This window comes from Drosophila erecta, unplaced genomic scaffold (genome assembly GCF_003286155.1).
Source record: "Drosophila erecta strain 14021-0224.00,06,07 unplaced genomic scaffold, DereRS2 tig00000055-arrow-pilon, whole genome shotgun sequence".
NCBI classification, from domain to species: domain Eukaryota; kingdom Metazoa; phylum Arthropoda; class Insecta; order Diptera; family Drosophilidae; genus Drosophila; species Drosophila erecta.
In genome coordinates, this window is record NW_020825200.1 from 14,729,209 (window position 1) to 14,745,104 (window position 15,896).

The 15,896-nt window shown below is 46.8% G+C and overlaps 4 protein-coding genes across 8 annotated transcripts in view; 1 reads left to right on the forward strand and 3 right to left on the reverse strand.

The window, feature by feature from the left end:
* Window positions 1-14,907, forward strand: part of LOC6542041 (maternal protein pumilio) — a 55,996-nt gene extending 41,089 nt beyond the window's left edge. For 2 of the 4 annotated variants that reach the window (XM_015158986.2, XM_015158987.2), the window contains exon 7: window positions 12,717-14,907. In XM_015158986.2, the coding sequence (XP_015014472.1) occupies window positions 12,717-13,148 (432 nt within the window). In that variant the 3' untranslated portion in view covers window positions 13,149-14,907. The remainder of the gene's footprint in view (window positions 1-12,716) is intronic. The other 2 variants (XM_001969840.3, XM_026979453.1) reach the window with 1 other exon arrangement.
* Window positions 8,660-10,688, reverse strand: LOC6541999. Its single transcript, XM_001969842.3, has 3 exons — window positions 10,662-10,688; window positions 9,055-10,319; window positions 8,660-8,989 (listed from the first exon to the last, which is right to left on the reverse strand). Exons 1-3 carry the CDS (start codon window positions 10,686-10,688, stop codon window positions 8,677-8,679), a joined length of 1,605 nt encoding a protein of 534 aa, XP_001969878.2. The 3' UTR covers window positions 8,660-8,676.
* Window positions 10,789-11,736, reverse strand: LOC6541259 (accessory gland protein Acp32CD). Its single transcript, XM_001969843.3, has 2 exons — window positions 10,932-11,736; window positions 10,789-10,869 (listed from the first exon to the last, which is right to left on the reverse strand). The coding sequence occupies exon 1, from the start codon at window positions 11,711-11,713 to the stop codon at window positions 10,952-10,954; it is 762 nt and encodes a 253-aa protein (XP_001969879.1). The 5' UTR covers window positions 11,714-11,736; the 3' UTR covers window positions 10,789-10,869; window positions 10,932-10,951.
* Window positions 14,908-14,947: 40 nt separating the features above from the next.
* On the reverse strand, window positions 14,948-15,857 carry LOC6542702 (deoxyuridine 5'-triphosphate nucleotidohydrolase, mitochondrial). 2 transcript variants are annotated; one of them, XM_026979454.1, is made up of 2 exons: window positions 15,765-15,857; window positions 14,948-15,674 (listed from the first exon to the last, which is right to left on the reverse strand). In XM_026979454.1, exon 2 carries the CDS (start codon window positions 15,661-15,663, stop codon window positions 15,139-15,141), a length of 525 nt encoding a protein of 174 aa, XP_026835255.1. In that variant the 5' UTR covers window positions 15,664-15,674; window positions 15,765-15,857; the 3' UTR covers window positions 14,948-15,138. The 2 variants fall into 2 exon arrangements, with proteins under 2 accessions (XP_026835255.1, XP_001969880.1); XM_001969844.3 differs by having other exon boundaries at window positions 14,948-15,850.
* Between the last annotated feature and the right edge of the window lie 39 nt (window positions 15,858-15,896).

Genomic DNA, 15,896 nt, shown 5'->3' on the forward strand with positions numbered 1-15,896 from the left:
CCCCCTTCTTCGACCCCCTCGTTCCAGTTTGTCATGAATTATTCGCTGATTAAGTGCACTGAGCAGGTAGCAGGTGGGTTGGATGCCTGGAATGCGCGGAAACCCGAGAGGAGGTTAGAAATGCGATCAATGGTAGATGGTCGGATCACAGGAGGAGATTTGGAATCGTTAGTCGCTTGGATTGACAACAATCTAAACTTTTGTATTGAGCAAAATACTTTATTTTACCTGCCAAATTTGTGATTTAGTTTAAGTGTCAACAGCTCCTCAAATAGCTAAAGCATCTTAAAGATAGCTAGATTTAATTGAGATCTACTGATTTATACAACTTCGCTAAATGAGTGTACAACTTTAACCCCGCAATCGAAGTTCACAATCAAGTGAATCAAGTTCTAATTTAGTTGAAGTGTCAACAGCTCCTCAAATAGCTAAAGCATCTTAAAGATAGCTAGATTTAATTGAGATCTACTGATTTGCTATACAACTTCGCTAAATGAGTGTACAACTTTAACCCCGCAATCGAAGTTCACAATCAAGTCATTACCGACATCTCCATCCAATTTCTCAAGAAACCCAAGATGACGAATTCGCCAATTGCAAACATCTCCCAACCCATTTGCCTTGTCAATCTATCAGCATTCCGCCTTGAACTTATTTGGACCGAATTAGTTTCTGTCGGTTAATGACAGACCAGGAATGTTCCCCTCGGCTGCCAAAACGTGTTTGGGCCCCAAAATCGAAGCCGTCAGAAAGAAAAGAGTCAACGCAGTCAACTGCGGCCAACGCAGACTTGAACCCAAAGAATCATAGCCAGGCTCCGCATTTGGATCTCCGTCTCCATCTCCATCTTGGGGCTCAATGTACTCGCAGCACTCTGATCTCTGGCACTGGGGCTCCCCTGGTACTTATTGTATTTGACATGCCAAATGCCAAAAGTACACGTAGGCGTCATAAGATTCATGACTCGAACGAGTTGACTTTGCCTTCTAGCCCACGACGATTGCGCTGGGTTTGGATCTCTTGGCTTGGATCGGTTTCGTGTCGTTCTGTCTGGCGGTACACCAACGTGTTATTGTTGCCCTGGGTTCACATAAATGTCAAGCATCGGCAACATGGAGATCAACTCCGTAGCTCTACATTTTGCACCGTGGCTAACGCCCCCGACAAAACAAAAAAACCATGTTTGCAGTACCAGTACCAGTACCAGTATCTCCCCGTTTCGTATGCATTTCAAAGTCGACCCTATTATTAGGCATAGGGTTTCATCGTGCGCGTAAACACAAACAGCGACTGCAAATCCACGTAGTCATCATCATCATCATCGTCTTCGTCGCAGTCTCGTGTTCAGATACAGATACAGCTACAGCTACAGCTACAGCTACAGCTACAGCTACAGATACAGATTCAGATTCAGCAAATGTCAAAAGCCCCCGGCTAGACTCGCACTTGTCACTTGAGCCTGGGCCCGGAGGTCTCCATTGCCATCTACAAACATTCGATTAGACGGAGCCCCTCTACACCAGCAGTCCCCTGTACCCTTTCTCATTATTTGTTTATCTTAATTCGTATTAAAGTTAGATTTTTTATCGCCCAGCCAACTCGTTACTTTGGCCCAGGCCAAACTCGGGCTCCCCAAGTCCGGATCTTGACTCTCGAGCTGGGTTCCCCAGGCCTGGAATGGCGTGGAGTGTGCAGCCTTCTCATCCATAACTGTCACATGGCTGACTTAAGTTTTATTTATTTTTATATTGGCCTTTTGGCCAGGCACTCTGTTGGCCAACTGCGACCCAAGTTCCCGATACACTCGTATCCCTCTGGCCATATCTCTATGGGGCTTTCCCCTTTCGCCTTCACTACACCTCTTCTTTTTCCAAGGGAAATGCACCTCGGTCTCTGTGTTTGGTTTTATGAAAATTGATTTGGAAAGTTGCATTAAAATGCAATTTGTTGGTTTCTCGAGTGCAGTGTGTGCGTCTGTGAGTGCGGCGAAATGTGTTATGTGGCCAATGAGTTGGGGTTTTCCTTCTTTTGTGCAGGAAGTGTGACGATGCAAAAGGCAAAATTTAAATTAATTTTCGGTTAAGCTGAATGACAGAGATGTGAAGGAAATCTTTAAGTTGTGACCTAACTGAAGGGGCAAGTTAAGAAATACTGAATTAGGTTTCGATTTTGTAAAAGTATTTACATCTGCTTAAAAGACTAGGCGATTTTCGGCATAATTTGCATTGCTTTCAACTGGAGCAACTCCCTATGAAAAGCCAACGTTTTTAACTACCAGCAAGTAGCCTCCAGTTCGTTTTGCCCAAAAAGGCAACCTCATATTAACGGTGCTTTGTGGCAAAAACCAAAAACTTTCATAGCCCAAAGAATCAATGCTAGAAGAAAGAAAACAAATCACCGACTGGCCTAATGATTATAAACGCAACAATCTAGTTTGCGGCGTTGGCGGTCAACGCATTATCAGCAACAACCAAACAACAACTGCAGCAGCAGCACAATAACGGCAGCAACTACCGCACACGAGCAGCAGCAGCAGCAGCAGCAGCCGCAGCAGCAGCAGCAACATCAGTGTGCAACAAGAGGAACCGAAGGCACGTGCTAAACATGCAACTCCTACTCTTACCACGGCCAAGGCCCCGCAGACAGGAAAACAGACAGCAGCTTTGGTCTCGGCCTCAGACACGACCATTCACTCAAGAGCCGAGCCACCACCTCCTCCTCATCCAGCTCCGCCAGCTCCTCCAGCTCCTCCAGCTCAATCGCGGGCCACAAGAGCAATATGCTACCATTAATCCATGAATTACTTAAAACCACATTCCGTGCAGCGGCGGGTGGAAGCGATGTGGGGCCCACATTTAAATTGCCCGCTTACCGCCATATTTCAATATATTGGTCCGGTCGCAGAGGTTCCTCTTTTTTCTTGGCGTTTTTCCTGCTGGCTTCCACTTTTCGGCCGCCTACGAAATGTACGAACAGAAATTGGCCAAAGACAAGCAATTTCTTGCCTCGCGTTTGGCGTTTGGCGTTTGGCGTTTGGCGTTTTCCTTCCCCTCCTTTTTTGATAATGTTGCACGATAATGATGTCGTCTGTTTGATGATGTTGCTGCTGCTGGGCCTGCAACTCGAAACCAGCAAATTCGACCTGCTGTGGCACTTGGAAGGAAACGGCAGAGCACCAGGATCCAAACCATTACCTATATTGGGGGAAAAGTTAGTTCTTTTGAGGGTTTGGGGGCGGAAATCACAGCACGAAAGCAAATGATCGCAATCGGGGGGAGCTCTACCTGGCACAGTAGGCTTCAATTTATGGGGGGGATCTTATTTACTAGTTCTAAAAAGTTACCCTGAACAACGGCGCTCTATTTGAAATGTAATATGAAGAGGGTTTTTAGTTACAGCTGAAGAAACGATCTCCGGGATGGGATTTTAAAGTAGATAGGCGGAATAATAATTCACCCATCCCGGCCCTTTCGCCGACCCTTGTCCCACTGTGCACGCCGGACCGGAGCAGAGGTTAGCTGAAATGTGCACAAGGCGGAGGTTATAAGGTGGCCACGGCAACAGAGCTGCCATTTAACTGGCAGTCAGCAGGCAGCGGCAAACTCAGGCAGCAGCCCCCATTGAGACCCCAGAGACCTCGGGAGCAAAGTCAAGACTCGGACTCGCAGCTGAAGCCAGCGCATGACTGGAAGCACCCGAACCCAAGCACACCAAACTGAAAAACAACCAAGAAACAAAGCAGCAGAGATGTCGGCCCGAAAGTCAAATGCCAAGCAGCAGATCATGCCGGGTCTGTGGGTCTGGTGTTTGGGGTCTGGGTCTGGGGTCTGGGGTCTGGGGTCTGGGGTCCCGGGTCTCGGGTCTTCAAAACCTCGGACCAGGCAGGTCGTTGCAGCCAACGTCGCTCGTGGTGTGTTATCAAAGCTGATGATGATTATACCCACTTGCACGCCTTTTTTGTGCCCCTACAGGAAGCCAACCTAAAGACGACCTGGCTTTTGGTCATGAGCGGCTTGCAGTGGAGTGGTTTGGAGTTGCCTGAGCCTCGCCAGCAATTGGCTACTCGTCGCCATCGCCATCGTCGTCGGCGTCGGCGTCGTCGTCGTCGTCGTCTCTGCTTGTTGCATGCATTATTATTATGCGCATGCGCGCAGTTGGCCATATAATCTAAAATTGTATCTTTGGCGTGTAACCCGGGGCACTTTTGGCTTCTTCTTCTTGCTGCGGCTCCTGCTCCTGCTGCTGCTGCTGCTGCGGAGCCCAAGGAAAAGCAATGCAACCAAATAAACTGATTATGTGCCCACCGCTCTATGCAGCGAAATTAACAGCCCCATCTCTGGCGGACCTGCAATCCTTCTCCTGACTTCCCAAAGCGCCCGATGGATCGCATTGGATTGGCTGGCCCTCTGTATTTCTGTTGGTTCCCCAAAGGCTTTGTTCGGCGAGCGGGTCACATTAAATTTGCTAATATTTTGACCTTCCGATGTAATATCTGTGCTGGCCCATTGTGCACAGTGGGACAAGGTCTGACAAAACATGTTTTTTCTTATTTATTTAATTTGAAATAGCCGTTTTCATATCTTAACAAACCATTAAAGTGTTCATTTTACCAATCAAGTAGCCTGAAAGTCCAGCCTAGCCAGAAACCAATCTTATCCATGGATTTATCAGCAATTTTCACATCTGCCCACTGTCCCGTTCGCTTCCTTGGTTCGCCAGCGGCAGTAGCTGTGAAATAAAAATAAAGATTATTTATTACATCTGTCTAAGTCGAGGGCCAGAGCCCGAGTTCATTACTCGGCCTGGGGGCGGTTGTTCAATAATTTATTAAATTATTTAAATAATAAGTGGGCAATTTGGTTTGCCGTTGCTGCTGAAACAGTTTGGTGATTGATATAGAATACAGTTCTTTTCGATCGATGATGAATTGTTAGCAGGCAAATCAATCAGAGGATGACTGGCCTAGACTGCCAATTTCCAACACTTTCGGTGGAAAGTGGAAAGCGCGGCTTTTATCATCTGCCCTTCACCAATCTCCGATGACCAGCTATCTGTTAAAAAAGATAGCTAGTCGAGCTGTTCTGCTCTACATGCCAATCAAATGCTACCTCAGATTGCAGATCCAGATCCCAGAATACAGAATACAGATTCCAGATCCCAAACCAAAGACCGGGGCCACCTAGTAGTCGAGAGCGAGTGCCTCGAATGCGTAACAAGATCAAACCGCAGCCACCGCACTCGGGAGCTCGGAACTGGAGGTTTGAAGTTGGAACTCGGTAGTTGGAACTCGGTAGTTGGAGCTGGGGCAGCCAAACAGTTGGCTGGCAGAGGATGTTTGGCATTAAGCGTAATTGTTGGTTTGCTGGTCTGAATAAAAAAGAGTAAAATATCATTAAATACTCGGTACCAAAATCAAAGCCAAAGACACAAGTGAAGTGTAGCCGCGCTGCTGAGGCCACAAGTCAACTTTCCGATACCCTGTAAGGCCAACAAGAAGTTAGTAATACAATTTATGATCAGATTTATAGGTGCTTAAATTACAGAGCCACTTAACTGAAGCGTCTGTTAGGTTCACATTAAAAAACCAATTTTATTTAATTGTATATCCATTCATTTATGATGTGAGCTCTACTAAAAAACGTTTGTTACTATTTTTATCTTTCTGCTATCAATATGTATTTTAGCTAAGGTCAGAAAAAACGAAAATAGTAACTAGAGATCGTAATGGGCTATACAAAAATACACTTATAGTAAGCAATTTAAGGATCCAAAAAGCTAAGACTCCGCAGGCAAAATGTCAAATTAAATATAAGCGGTATCTCCTAGTCCAGCACACCCCTTTGCAATGTCACTTCTTTCGTTCGCTTGAGGCGGGCAGCCACCGATACGAGCGAACTGAGCCAAAGGTTGCTGATGGGCAACTGGAACTGGGTACTTGCTGGCACTGCCGGCAATCAGGTCGCCGTTTCTGGACCGACTCTGATTCTCGGCCAGCTCTTTCGGTACGCTTTTGCTTTTGGCCCGGCCCGGACCAGCCGGGGACGTGGCCAGACATGAAGAATTACAATGAGTAGGTAGTTGGGCGCAATTGACGGTGGGGCTCAGCCTCAGTTTCAGCCCCCTTTCCCCAGCGGAAGCCCCGACTTTGGATTTCTGGCAAAGCCGCAGCAAAAGCCAAAGAAACAACAGCTTCAACCTCTGCAAGTTGGCAGCAGGTCGGCCCACGTTCTGCGATCAGCGCTCCACTCAACTGGCGGCTGGGCGAGCTCCCGGGCATAGGTAGCACAAAAAGCTGTTCAATTTAGAATTCAAATTGTTGTCTTCGCTTCTTGTCATCCCCTCCCCTCGTGGTCATCATCCTCCTTCCTTCCCCAGCTGCCCCACCACCTGCCCACCATTGGTTGTTTGGATGGCTGACTGGCTGGCTGGCTGGCTGGCTGGATAGCTGGCTTTAGGGTTAAGCAGGTCAAAATCCGTACAACTAAATTGAGCCCAGAAATACAATTGGGCAGCGCAGAAGGCCCCTTTCAACCCGGGGTAGAATTCATTTTTGCGCTGCACTGTCGGCTCTTCAAATTAAAATGTATTTGGCGGGCAGTGAAAAAATGGGAGCTGGGGGGAAAAGAGCGTCCGCTGGGTGACCAGAAGCAGCCAGAAGCACTTTTGTAGCTGCTTATTAGTGTGATGTGTCTTTTGGGCAAGAAGTCGTCGGATTCGGGACTCGGGACTCGGGTTTTTCGGGGCTTTACTTTTTGGGCTAAGCTGAAGGAGCTTGCGGATTGGAGATGGAGATGGAGGACGCGGATGAAGACCTGGCACGTTTCACATTTGACGCGCCAGACGCTGACCCTGCTATTAATTTATTTTGCAACCAACAGAATTCCAGAGCTTGAGATTATCCCAAGATGCTCGTTCATTCAATTTGGCTCCATTTATATGCATATTGGAGATGGGTGCGTGACTGGAATATCGTTAAGAACGCGAAAGCTTAAAAGTACCCAATTATTACAATCAATATTAATTGACTTCCCCGTTTCAATTAATTGTTCTTCTCTTGCTTATTTAAAAGTCCTAATCCAATAAATAGAATATAATAATAGAAATAAGCTTCACCTCGATCATCACACGCATCCAATAGTCCTTCTCTAGCATAACGTATACCTGATATCTCTTTCCTAACCGAATATTTTAAGCAAAACAAGAACCAATTTTATGTGCCTACTTTATGATTGAAACCCACTTGAATTCTATGTAAATATTGCGCAACAAAATAACTTTATTGGGCCTGAACTTTATTGCTCTATTAAAGAAAGAAGGGGCCGAGCCAAAACTGAAGTCGTATAAAACGAGAAAATATTTACGAGTTCTTTGGCTTGGGCTAGACTCTAAAATCAAAACGACGCGAACTTTTGACGAATCATTCGGCTACGTATGCAAATTGATCTCGGACATTCATTGATATCTTCCCATCTATCCATGGTCAGCATGGGTCACCAACGCCTCCCTTTCGAGACAGAAAACCGCAGTCCAGCAAAACGCCAAACTTGAACTATAAAGTTTAATTGGATTGAAGACCAAGAATTTGATTTTGATTTCGGCTTGGGTTTTGTGTGGAGTCGTAAGATGCGTATCTCAAGTGAACTATTTGATTTCATGGCAAATACTGGCTAATTCCTGGACTTATGTATGTAAATATTCAATCAATTGGCTTGGATCTTTTGTGTCTGCCAAATAGATACGAGCTGCGAAAGCTATTCGAGCTACTAAAGATCAGAATTCTATTTTTGCATTCATTTATATTACCGCTTAGTGTTTGGCCAACAAAAAGTGAGACTAAACTAGGTCTTCTAACGCTAACAAAGTCTTTTGTTTGATGCAGCCAAATGATTTGCATATTTCCATATTTTCCACCCATTTCCCTCCTGGCCCGTGTTGTCTTAAATTGCCTGCAACAGAATGGAGACCAGAGACCTGGAGTCCAATTACATTGCGTGTATGGATCTCCAGATGGCCTCGGCCCCTTAGTCTTTGCTGTTTTTCTTTCCAAAGGAGTTCAAAGTCAAGAGCCGAGCGCCTGAGAGACCCACAATTCAAATCTGTTTTTGGCCCGTATTGTTATGACCAAGTTGTGATCTTTTTGCTGGCTTTCTGGCCATTTCCTGGGCTCTAGTTAATGCCAACTTGTTGTTGCTGCTATTGTTGGCTCTGTCAATTATTGGCACAGAATTTAGAATGCACTTGGCCAGCCATAACCATGACCACAGAGCCACCCAAATCAAAGCCCCTGCACCTCCCGATTCCCCCCCCTTTTTATGTGGCTATACGTTGTCCGAGCAAAATTATGACAGAGTCCAAGAGTAAAAGCCACCAATTTCCGGTTGGAACTCGGTCTTTGCCTCGTTTTTAGCTCGTTTAGATTTCTTCTTTACCTTTTGACCAGCGCTGTGTGGGAAAGGGATACGGATGGAAATGTGTGGGTAATTGAACCGAGAAGGTCAGAGAAGGTTATTCAAGTTCTGTCACTAAAAACAAACACACAACTTTAACTTGTATTTATAAGCTTAATCTAATGAGTAGTGCTTAATCATTACCGAATTGTATACACTTTTTCTCTCTTGAGTAATGGCGGTGATCCCTGCCTGGCTTATGACCCTATGACCAGACCCCCTGCCTATGCTACCTCCCCCTGTGCCGCTGGGCCTCCTCCACTCTCAGCCGCTCAATAGCTTCGAAGATCCTGGCTCGACGGTCCAGCTCCTTTTGCACAGCCATCTTGTTGCGTTCCCATTCCACTTTTTGTTCCTTTTTATATGACTTCGAATTGTTCGCTGTTCCGTTCAATATCTTAGTATTATAGTTGTTGGACCAGGGACGTCGTGTCGATATGGGCTGGTTGTACAGAGCCGTGTGATTCGCCGGGAATAGGCTGGGTTTAATGAAGATAGCCACATAGCCGGGCTTGGATATGCTGCGCCCCTTGGGGAAGACACTGGAAAATAGGACTTATATGACTTACTTACAAGTTATTAGTGAGTCAAGGACTCTAAGCCTCACCATTGGAAGCCCTGGTACATATCCTGCACCGAATGGTAGCCCCACCAGCTGCCAAGGACCTGCAAAGGACACGAGCGATTCCGGCCCGCATACGAACTCAATACCTTGCCCACGGACACAAAGAGCAGCTCCGTCGTATTGGCCTCCACCAGTTCGGCTTTTCGCAACATGAACAGATCATTGAATGCCGAAATGACCACATCGTCGTACAGATTATAAACCAACTTGTCGTTCTTATCCTGGCCAATGATCAGCATGGCTGTGCGCATGGAGTTCATGATGTGGGCCAGGGCCAAAAAATTGATGTTCATATCCTTGTAGTCCGGCGTTAGATAGCCCAAGAACCAGTGACGCATGTGAATACGAACTGGGAGCTCTATCCGCGTCATCAGCAGCCAAGGACCTCCCCAGCTGTTTCTGAAGCTGCACAGGATCTTGGTGGGCAAACCGCGATCCCGTTCGAGCCTAATGCCAAATACCTCGTGCAGATCCATGTCCTCACTGCACGTGGCCTCTGGGTAATCGAAGAATTCGGGGGAGTGGGGTGTTACGGGCTCCCAGCTTCTGAAGGTATTACTTGGTATGTCCGAAACCGGTTCTTCTTTTCCGATTTCCGGTTGAACTGTTAAAGTTTCCTTGGGGTTTTCCGTGTTCGTTTCGCCAGTTGACTTTTCTTCGTCGACTGCCGTGGCTTTTGTGGATTCCGTGGTGATTTCGGTGGGCATTTCGGGAGTTTCACTTGTTGTGGCCTTTGTTTTCCTCGTTGTGGTAGATTTTGTCTTTGGCGTAGTGGACCAGATCATCGTCTCACCCGAATCACCTGAGCCCTTGTCTCCTACGTTTGGTTTCTTTGGTTTCTTGGTTTCGCTCTTCTTCCGCGATTGATCCTCTGAACTCAACTCAAGTGTTTCCATTCCCTTGTACTTCTTTGAGTTACGTTTGGACTCCCTCGAATGCTCCAACGAGCTGACCTCCAGCGTTTCTCCCTCGCCTGAATGTTCTTCCGAGCTGGTCTTCAGATTGGCCCCCTCAATGGGCTCCTTTGCTGATCCATTGAAACCCAGTTGAGGCGCACTTATTCTAGAGGAGCCGTAGTTGTTGAAAATAAAGCTCATATAGTAGGTTTGCCCCAGGACAATCCACGGTAGAGTTGTCCACAGGCAGGATCTCAGCATAGCTACACTCTTCAGCTTCGCCGGAACCGAAATGAGGGTTCCTATATGGTAGCTGGGTTCCCTATATACCCTCGCTCCGTTGACTCGTGACTAACCTTGTTAAATAATTTAGAAAAGATACTGATTTTTAATGTGTTGACTGATTTGATTCGACGCACACAACTTGGATACTTTGCCGGTGGCACCTTTAATAGATGTCACAGTTCTGAAGTATATTAGTATACTATTTAAATGAAAGCATTAAAATTCTATATCCAATTATTTTATATTTATATCTCGGATTTTTAAACGGCAATTACATTTTATTCTGAACGGATCCTGTGAAGCTGTGTAAACAGGTCTAAAGATCTTGATGTCGTTTGACCAGAAACGTCTTTCATATAAGAACGCATTTGAGTAGGCCCTAAGATACAGCAGCTTGTTAAAAGCTACTTTAAGCCATTCAATGTGGAAGTGCATTCAATTCAGTTCCAGACTGTATAAATTTGACGCTTAAAGAGCTAAAAGTCGATTCCAAATCCCCACTATTCCACTTGCAACTCATTAAAAAAGTAGTCTTGGTATTTAAATTTTATTGTCATTTTAATTAAAAATCAATTGAAGTGGCTGCGTCCTTGCAAAGTTCCTCGAGCGAACCTGACTGCAGGGAAAGGATAAACATGAAGTTAGCTTGAATCGTTTTTCCCACGACCAAGGACTTACGCTCAGATCTCCCGGTGGTGTTACATTTCCTCGTAGTCATCCTCCTTGGCTGCAGTTTCGGGCCCATCCGGCACGTTGCCAGCGAGAGCCGCCCGTGGAGCAGGGGCTTCGCTGGCCACTTCATTGGCGGCCGGGGTCTCCTGACTGCTGTCGCGGGCTCCGCTGTCCCGCTGATTGGAGCCGGCATTGCTGCCGGAGTGTCCGTGGCTCTCGCTGCTCTCGTAAATGGACCGCACGTACCGCCCGCCAAAGCTGTCGTCGATGCTGATCTCGTAGCTGCTGTGGTGGCTGTGATCTTTGCGCTTCTGCTCCTGTCCCGAACCCTCCTTCGAACGCCGATCCTTGGCATCCTTGCTGTCGCTGTCATCGTTGTCATCGTCATGGCCATTCGGTGGCGTGGCAGCATTGTCCCCGCTCGAGTCTTTGGAATCGCTCTTGCCATCGCTTGCACTGCCAGCTCCTGTTTCTTTCTTACCACTGCCATCGCTATCAGAATCCATACTATTATCAGATGTAGCGTGGCCGTCATTGGGGTTATCAGTCGCCGCACTACCGTCACCCTCTTGTGAATGATGCGAGTCATTGGGTCCACCACCGGCCCCAGCGGCACCACCGCCAGCAGCGCCTCCGTCGGTGCCTGCGCCTCCTTCTCCATCCGGATTATTGTTGTTGAAGGCAAAGTTCATGTAGTACTTCTGGCCCAGAGCGCCATGCTCCGACAGATGGCCGAGGGCCAGCAGGACCAGGTAGCCAGTGAGTAGCCGCATCCGCATCCGCCACATCGCTGCAACGCTGAGCTGCCCGGGCTGTCCGACCCTCCCTTATATATAGAGATGACCGCCGTTGCCCGGAATCGAATCGATTGCACTGTAGCCGTGGCTGCTCTCGCCCATTAAAAAGGGGCAGTCCGATAAAGGCGTGTCCAAAGCGGTGCAGCAGCAAGGGGGCATATGCTGTGGAGCAGAAAAACAGTGGCAGTTGTTGGTCCATGTTGCTGCAGTGCAGCGGCAGCAGCAGCAGCAGCAGCTGCCGCGGAAACAGGTTGGCCCCCTGTTGAAGAGAGCTACGTGGAATTCAATCAGGGCCAATCTATAATAGAAATCTCATGTGGCGCGAGCTTCGTTTGCCCAAAGGGGAGTTTGCAGCGGGAACAGCATCAGCAGCAGCAGGGGGCGTGTCAGTGGGGATCAGCTTGGAGAAGGTGGCGGAGAAGCAGGAGGAGATTGAGGAGGAGCGGGACGAGGGGATAATGGGGTGCCCACTCTCTGCCCACTTTCGATCGATCGTGCGTTGCAAATATGAAAATGCTACTGCAGCGAGTGCGGCAGCCAAGTCAGGCAGCTTTGGCTAAAATCGTTTTTCATTAACAATTTTAAAAGCCGCGCATTAATCACAAGTTCACAGACACACACACACAGAGAACAGAATGCATCCTGTAGATGCCCTGTGCCCACGACTTACTGAGTAGCACAGTGGACCAGGAGGATGAAGTTGGTTCCTAAATAAGCATACATCAGTATAGGAAAGTCATATGATAGCCGCTAGCTGATATTCAGCTGATGTAGTCGTTCATTTATTTTAGTATCTTTTAAGTAGCTTAATATGTTATAAACGATGCAGCGGTTATAAAAACTAATATGCAAGTAATTTCCAAAAGCAAGTAAATTATACAACCTATTTTGCAAACCACAAACCACTATGCAACTGGCCATGGCCACCATAAATCTGCCGACTCTTCCGAAGACACCCCACTAATTCTTCTCTTTGGCTCTCTTCTCGTTGCAGTCGTTTCGTGATCAGTCCATCGATGGCACTGGCCTGCCGCTCTTAACCGAGGATCACCTGGTTAACTCGCTGGGCATGAAGCTGGGGCCGGCTCTCAAGCTGCGCTCCATATTGGCGAAGAAATTGGGCGGGCCGTGTCCGTGTGTTGCATGCGTTGCGCAGGCGCAACAAATGCTGGCACTGCAAACGGGTGGGGCAGCAGCAGCAGCAGCAGCACAAGGAACGGGAGCGGCAGCGGGAGCCACATCGGCCACAACTAGTTGCAGCATCAAGTCGGAGATCTTCAACGGCGGCAGCAACGGTAGCAGCAGCAGCAGCAGCAGCAACCAGGGCAGCGATGTTGCAGCTCCGCCGGCGGCTGCAGCCAGCTCGCCCAGCAGCAACATGTTGCTGCCAGTGTTGCCGTGCAGCGGACTGCAGGACGCCAGCTAGTTATCGGCGGTCCACTTACGTATTTATGCTAACTAAATTGCATTTCACCTGCTAAATGCTGTACCAAATGAGCTTTCAACAATTAAGAGAAGAATAAGAAAATAACAAATAGACAGGCAGACAGACAGACTGGCAAGTCGGATTGGGAGAGAATACCTACTGTATAAATTAAACCATAACTATGTAATTTAATGGCTAGCTAAAGTTGTAAACTTTAAGTGAGAAGCAACAATAATCGCAAAGTCTTCCATTTGCACAGGCACACACACACACACACACACACACAAATCATATTTGTATAACATTAATCAATTTATTAGTCAATTTAATGAGAGAGTTTTCGTTTACGTACTTAAGTGCAAAGCGCATATTTGCATTGATTTTATTTATTTCTATGACTTTTTTCGTTTTTAACTGCTAGTCAGTAAATTTATATTTAATAGAATTCCGCAAAATGTGAAGCAAACTTAAAAATTTAATTTTATTGTTTTGCAAATCGAAGTAAAGGCTATTTATTTTAACATATATATCCTACGATACGGCAGAATTGTTGAACCCCCCCATTGCTTTGTTCAAATTTTATTAATTTATGTTTACTTTTTCTGCGGCCATGCACAGAGGAATTCGAAATTCAACTTTTAGAACTATGCATCCTTTTAAGAGCTCCAAGACTTGAAACACACACAAACACACCATACACAAATGAAAAAAGATTTAAAAAAAAAAACACCACGAAACAAGCAAATAGAATGCGTATTTTATAGCTCCATTGTACATATTGTTTATTTAATTAGTTGTAAGTCATTTAGAAAGAGACACACAAAAGCATCTTCTAACACCTAGGTCGTTTGCAATGGTGAACTTAAAGAAACAGAATAGGCATGAGAATGAACTTGATTTACTTTATACATTTAATGAACTATAGCTATTTTTCACAAGCTGAAGCAAATAAATTATACCAGTTATCATACAAACACAAAAGCGACTCTCGCTGCAAGTTGCACGGTTGGATGTGGCACAGTGCAGATCGGTGGGCGGCGGACGCCTCCAACTGGGGCGTTATGGGCACGCGGCTGACCTCCGGAGCGCTCGATGCGTCGCGGGTCAAGCGGAACCGTTGCGCCAAAAGGCAACCAAGGATGGCTGCAAAACAATTAAAAGCACGCAGCGCACCTTCCAGCGTCTAATTACAAATTGGAGTCATTGAATTTATTAAAATCGGCCGCGTAAATTGTGCAGCAATGCACTTGAGACACGCGAACTGATATTGTGGGCCATCGCCGGTTGGCTCTCATTACTCGGTCATAACTCACTGCGCCGCGCCTGTCCGGTTCAAGTATCCCTAGCCTCTAGAAAGCCCATAAAGCCAAGTCGGCTCTTTCTTGCAGAAACATAATTGCTCGACTTCTGTGCACAACTCCTTTTTATGAAGCTCTGAATGGTTGGTATGCATATCTGCCTGTTGTACCAAGTACTTCTAGTTACTAGAATATGGCTAGCACCAAGTCTTAACCTTTCTCGGCCCTTCATGCCTACTTAAATATGCAACACAAGTTACAGCTGTGCATATACTAGCCTTATGCTGGATTTTTTACCCAGGGATAGAATAAATTATAAGTTACAATTACTGGTAGATGGTTAAAGGTCATCCGCATAGGCCTTTTAGTATGCAAGCTAAATACAAATTTCCCAATGCAAAAGTGGCTTTATAAGTTGCGTCCATTAAAGAAGTAAGGATATAAGCAGTTTATCAGCTACCTAACACCAACATCTATTAATCCAGAAATTTAGCATGCTTCTAGGAATTTGTGCATGCATAAATCTAGAATCCAAAAGTATGCAATGCTTTCTTTTATATCCAGCAAATGGTGAACATCAAACAGCCAATCTAATTAAACAAATACACATACGTTAACATTTTTCACTTAAGGATACAGAATGGAACTCTTTGACAATGAGCGATGTGCTTAATGCGGCAATAGTTTCTCGTTTACGTAGCAACAGGAGCGGGGGCAGCTCCCTCCGGTTCGGCAGCCTTCTCTCCGTTGCTGTTCTGCGCCTTGGCTGCCGGCAGATCCTTGACTCCGGTGGAACCGAATCCCGCCTCGCCGCGCTCGGTGTCCTCCAGCTTGTCCACCATCACCAGTTGCGGATAGAAGATGCGCTCGCAAATGAACTGGGCGATGCGGTCGCCGTGCTTCACCTCGAAATCTACATTAGAGTGATTGAACAGGACGACGCCGAGATTGCCGCGATAATCCTCGTCCACCACACCGGCGCCCACATCGATGAAGTTCTTCACGGCCAGCCCGGACCGAGGGGCCACCCGTCCGTAGGAGCCCTCCGGAAGCTGCACTTGCAGGTCGGTCTTGACGACGGCCTTGCCTCGTGCCGGCACCACCAGGTCGTAGGCGCTTCGCAAGTCAACGCCCGCCGCTTTGGCGGATCCCCTTACCGGCTCCAAAGCATTTTCGGTGAGCTTGGCGAATCGCAGGACGCACGTGTCGATCTTCATCTTCTTGGCAGCTGGGATGTCGACGAAATCGGTTGATGGCATATGGCGCAGATTGAATTACTATACGACTGGGTCAAAGTGCAGTGCTTCCTTCACCTTACTTGCAGAATCCTGGTCTGAAAATGGCGCGGTTTTACACAGCGTCGGAAAACTGGCGGACTTCTAGTGCTGCAAAATAGCTGAAGTACAAGTCGCCAAAAATGCACCAAAAAATCTACCAAAAAAGTCTTACA